This window comes from Carassius gibelio, chromosome B12, assembly GCF_023724105.1.
Source record: "Carassius gibelio isolate Cgi1373 ecotype wild population from Czech Republic chromosome B12, carGib1.2-hapl.c, whole genome shotgun sequence".
Taxonomy (NCBI): Eukaryota; Metazoa; Chordata; class Actinopteri; order Cypriniformes; family Cyprinidae; genus Carassius; species Carassius gibelio.
In genome coordinates this window covers 6,494,676-6,500,274 of record NC_068407.1, presented here as the reverse complement: position 1 = coordinate 6,500,274, position 5,599 = coordinate 6,494,676, and the positions used below count along the sequence as shown (strand labels likewise).

Sequence of the window (5,599 nt, the reverse complement as noted above, 5' to 3'; positions counted from 1 at the left end):
AAAGAATATATTTAAAAAATAAAATGTAAATATAAGAGTTGAACATATGTGTTGTGTGCATTTTACTCCCTGATTTTTCCAGTGAGGAATGACCAGGATTAATCCATAAAGATTATGAAAAAGACTTTGATGAGGCAGATGTTTTAACTGATCAAAAGAGAAAGCATAGAGTGACATCCTGTACACAGTACACACACCTCAAGATAAGCCTCAGACCTGTTTTTCTGAAAACAAGAGCAGTTGTGGCATCTTCATCTGTGTATGTGATTATATATATGACTGGAGGAAAATCTTGTCTGCAGTAAAGGCCACATTAAAAACCATGCATATTTGAATTACATGCAGCCTGAGGCCAGAGAGAATACCAATGGCTTTATACACACAAGAATGCGAGGCACATGTCTGGGTCCATTTTGTAAAAATAGTGCTCTTTAATATAAATTATGGAAATATCTTATAAATATAAATATGTGCAAAGTTTCTTGCTGCATTTTCTATGTTAATGCCTTTGTTTTCTGATCTTCAAGCTTGCACTGCGGTCATCAGACCAGACCTTAAGGTGAGACATCTTTATAAAAGACAGAGTAAAAAACATGCTGTCCTGTTGGTGGCCACACATGTAAACACCTTGATTTGACAAAATATGAACAACAAAAAAAAAATGAAAAGAGTAAAAGAATCTACAAGTGAAACCATAAGCCCTTCCATAGACTCATAATACATTCATTGAATAGCAGACGTCAAGTCCTGCTAGTGAAACAAACACTGTGTCGTTGTTATTGAATGAGGATTTGAAGCACACAAAGTACGAATGCTTCTCCGTGTGATCAGAGAAGCACGGTCCTTCATGTCGAACACCACAGTAAATAAGTTACTAAAGATTTTTCATACTGTGCTTGTATTTGCTTCACAGTATATGAATGACAATTCATATATACGCTCATATCATTAACAATGTTCAGCCTGCCTTATCCTAGCACAAATGAAACCACTGTTTGCTTTGGCTCCGGTCACGAACAAAGTAACAACAGTCCACTGAGGGGCCGTCTTCTCCAGAGAGGGCTAAGAGAGGTCAAAGGCCTGCGGTAACAGATAGGATCAATACGTTCGCTCTAGTCCTTTTCCTTGACCCCGCACACAGTCACCGTAGCAGACAGTGTCGGTCGTGAGCGGTAAGTAGCCACCCCGTTTGCGCCCCCACGCCCACTTATGAGGCAATTACACTTGGCAAGAAGCAGTGGAAATGTGTACGTCATCGCAAATACCCAGCTCTTGCTCCTTCCTTCCAGGAGAAAGTAAAAAAAAATGTTGAGCTGGAGAAAACAGACATGAGAGAGTGTCTCCCGATCGATGATGAAGGCCTGGACCGTGGCCATAGCAGCACACTTAACTCCTGTACTGATCAACTAACGCTCATGTTTATCTTCAGCAGTCCAACTGGCCGCAAAAAAACGCGGAAGTCCTTTCGTGTCGACAGCTGCCGAGATGTCAGATCCACTCGAGTATGAGAATGTATCTCGTGCTGTCCTTCAAAAGTTCACAATCCAGAGGTCGAAGGCACAGCTGGCCCGCAATACTGACAGACGCCGAGGTCAGGGGAGCGATAAACTCCTTAAGCGCCTTATTCTTCTCTTCCCATCTGAAACCCATCAAGAATAGCTAGATAGGAGCGTCGTACTCCTGGAGGAACTCTTGGAGTGGATGAGGCAGCTGGTCCTGTTTGGTGGACATGTCTATATGACCGTTTAAAGTCTTTCGACATAGGTGCTGCAAGCTGGACATGCTAGATGCCAGTGGACGCAGTAGCTCCAAAGGGATCTTCTCACCACCAGAGTAGATGTAGTAGGCGCTTCCGTCGGCCGCACTTCCACCTTCTCCCACGGCTTGGACTTTCGATGAGGTCCCCGTCTCGGTCGATGGCATATAATGATGGATGAGTTTGAGGACACAATCGAAGCGTGGCACGGCCTGCTCGCTCCGGGGGTCAGTCTGCAGGAAGAAGGAGACGGAGTCGCACTGGATGCGCAGGTTTTTGGTGCCCGTGCTCGTTTTGACGCTGAGTGTGAAGAAGTGGTGGTGGTCAGAGCTATCACGCACCAAGAAGGTGCCCGGGGGTTCGGTGCTCAGCAGCGCACTGGCCTCTTTCCCGCTCACGGTGCTCCAGTAGAAGCCGCTCTCTTGCAATTTGCGCAAAGCCGCGATCACCATCTGATACTGTGCCCGAGAACTGAACGTTTTGTACCGGTGGGGGGGCAGGCGCACGCCGCCTTCAAAGGGGCTGCTGCTCATGGCGCTGTCAAACCTACTGTGCGTTACCATGGCTCTCTGCCCGCCCCCTGTACTGCCCGGCAACCACTGGTGCTCGGGGTCCAGGGCCGAAGGGCCGTCCCAGCCAGGGTGCTCATGCACCGGAGAGCACCAACACAACGCCCAGAGCTCTGGCACCTCTTCCACATCCAGACGAAATGACGCCTCGGTGGGTATGGAAGGCAGCTAAAAGAAAAGCCAAATAAAAAATGTCAGCATCAATCAAACAGTGAGAAGAACAGAAGCCAGTGCCAGCAGACTTACATCTGCTATGACATCACTTTTATTAGAGCCATTCATAGTTCTAATAACAGGATTGGTTGTTTCTCACATGTGCTCCTTATCATTAAAGCCCAACCCTTCCTCTCCAAAGAAACATCACATTAACGCATCAGTGATATAATCGTCCCATTTGGAGATAAACAAACTTCTACTTATTTAATTAGTGTCTGTTTTTTTTACTATGATTATTTTTCAAGTAATTCAGTAGTAGTGAAATCCTACTTTTCTACTAGTCACCGTCCCAATGCATCTGGTGTTTGCCAATGCTGATGGTACATTTCCCAGCTTTACTAGTACTATTGCTACTAGTCCACCTCCCAAAAATCCTGATAATGTTTTTTTTAGTTTTTTTTTTTTTTTTTTTAGTTAATGATATACACAGGAATCTGTAGTTTATATCAACTACTCCCATTTCACTAGTCTAGTACATAAGTCTATGTTGCTGGTACCTATTCCAGTTTTACTAATACTATAGCATCTAGTAAGACTATTGATAACACATGATTCAAGTTAGTGGATTCTATAGGAATCTGTGATTTAAATATCAACTTCCCAATAGTATATTATTCCATATTCTATTTCTTAGTACTAATGGTAGATAAGCAAGCAATCCAATATCTTTTAGTTTTACAAGTCACTATTAGATTAGAAATGTGTATAAGTAAGATAGATGCGAGATAAAGTTAAAACTGCTTGCAGTGGATAAATTAACTAGTTGCTAATCGAAGCTTTATTTTTAGTCCAAGCTCAACCGTGTAAACCCGATATTGACTTCGATCGCTCTCTTGGGCTATTAGAAAACAGATTATGAATGAGGTCCTCCAGTTCGTTGTGAATAACCCAATTTCTCATTCATGACACACTGTCTCGGTCTCGTATTACACTGTAAATACCCCTTAACTCTCCTATCCTAACTGGAATAGAAATTCACCGATTTATTCTGGTTACTGAGGTCGTTAAATCCGACTCGATCGCATATATACCTAAAGCAGACTTCAAACTATTAAACTGTGCATTAGCTCGCATTACAAAGCTGAACAACACAGTTTAATAGATATGGATACGATGTAGCACAGTAGGCTACATACCAGGCATGCATAACAGTCCGATATAATAATATATGCATACATTTCTAATAGATTCTTAATAATTCCAGTGCGTTAGAATAAAGCGCAAAATGTCGTTTTACCTTCAAAGCTTTATCCGACTCAATCTTGGGAGTTTTCTTAAAACATAGCTCCTTTTGTGATTTCCTTACAAGCGCTTATGCAAAATAGACCTTCTTTTAAAAGAATAAAGATCGGTTTCATGACAGTTTTTTAACAGTTGATCAGAGATCAGCTGTGTGAAAGTCTATCAGAGGTAGAGGTTCGTGCCATCGAGTTGAAGTACCGATATTTCTAAAGGCTCCACCCCTTGTGTTCCAGTAAAGCAACCACACACACACACACACACACACACGCACGCACGTGGCGGATTGCCAATAAATAATCAACGTGACCCTTTTTTACGGGATTTCTTCCCCCTCCCTTCCCTGTTCACACAAGGTGAAACGTTGCATTGCCCTTGCGGATATAAATGCGGTCGGTGTGTTATGACTGATGATTTCTGACCACACACATGTTGCATATTATTCAGTTTTATTGGTCTATTTTATTTATTCATTTATCGGTTCTGCAGAGTCCCGTGCGAGTGTCGTTTACAGTCAGACTCGTGAAGGGACGTTTTGCCAATTAAACGAATGTCATATTATTGGGACTTATCTTACATAGGGTTATTCGAAATAGAATGCAAGTCTATATGCTAAAGTTACGCAACAATTTTCTATGTAATAGTATAGTATAGTATAGTATAGTATAGTATAGTATAGTCGCATTTATAAGGCTGACTCTGGGTTACTGGCTGGATTTGTTCCATACGCCATCTATAGGATAACAGCAGTAAACCACCTATATAAAAAAAGACAACTAGACATTAGGGATATTCTTGCATTAATAAATTAACCGATCAGAAGTTTATTGTATATATAATATAATGATGTAACATATAATATTAAAATCACACTGTCATAGTGCAGAGTGCATTAAATGAATACAGTTAGCTTCCAGCCATAAATATAAATATGATGTAATACATTATTGTACTGATTTAAATTATATAAGGGTGCAAGTGAGAATTTAACTGGAGGTTTGGAGGAAATATCCCAGATACTTAAAATGCATGCTAAAATTACTCATGTTATATAGTTCATAATATTTAATTAGGCCTATATCTACTTATGCATTTATTTCCTCTTACAGTCTAGCTGTCAGATAATAGCCTTCACTGTCGCGGAGATTGAAATGTGACTATCTGCAGCTAATATAATACTGAAATAAAATAAAGCTAAAAAATTATGAAAGTTTTAGGAAACACTGAATGTTAAAAAAAGCATTCCTAAAAACAATTAGAATGCATTCTAGTGGAAATGCAACATATTGTGCATTATTTTATGTTTTATAAAAAAAAATAATAAAAAAAATCAGTTCCAGGGATAAAAATAGATTTCCAGGGATAAAAATAGAGTCTATTTAAAAATAGACTCTGGTTAGTATGTACTAAGTTAGAATATAAATAGGAAAGGTGCAGTGTATAAGAGGCACGTCCTGATTTTGCCAAGTTCGATGTGTTCCTAGGTCAACATATTTTGTTGACCCTGGAACAACATTTTACTCCAAAAATATATTCTTAACCATATCCCTACACCTAAACCTAACCTTAACCATGAATAATCCCTAAAATCAGAGGATATGATAGATGAATGACACTGATGTACAAGCACCAAACACTGATTTTAAGCGTAAACTTCACAAAATCTATAAACTGGTTCTTCAAATCTGATTGGTTAATCACAATGTTGTTCCAGGGTCAACAACGATGTTGTCCCAGGAACATGTCTCACTTGGTAAAATCAGGTTCTGCGTATAAGAGACAATGTGGTATTTTTATCACTGATAAAAACGTATAGAGA

The 5,599-nt window shown here is 40.1% G+C and overlaps 1 protein-coding gene across 1 annotated transcript; it reads right to left on the bottom strand.

The window, feature by feature from the left end:
- Window positions 1–407: 407 nt before the first annotated feature.
- Window positions 408–4,006, bottom strand: LOC127969358 (suppressor of cytokine signaling 3). The gene is made up of 2 exons (XM_052571242.1): window positions 3,779–4,006; window positions 408–2,493 (listed from the first exon to the last, which is right to left on the bottom strand). The coding sequence occupies exon 2, from the start codon at window positions 2,317–2,319 to the stop codon at window positions 1,660–1,662; it is 660 nt and encodes a 219-aa protein (XP_052427202.1). The 5' UTR covers window positions 2,320–2,493; window positions 3,779–4,006; the 3' UTR covers window positions 408–1,659.
- Between the last annotated feature and the right edge of the window lie 1,593 nt (window positions 4,007–5,599).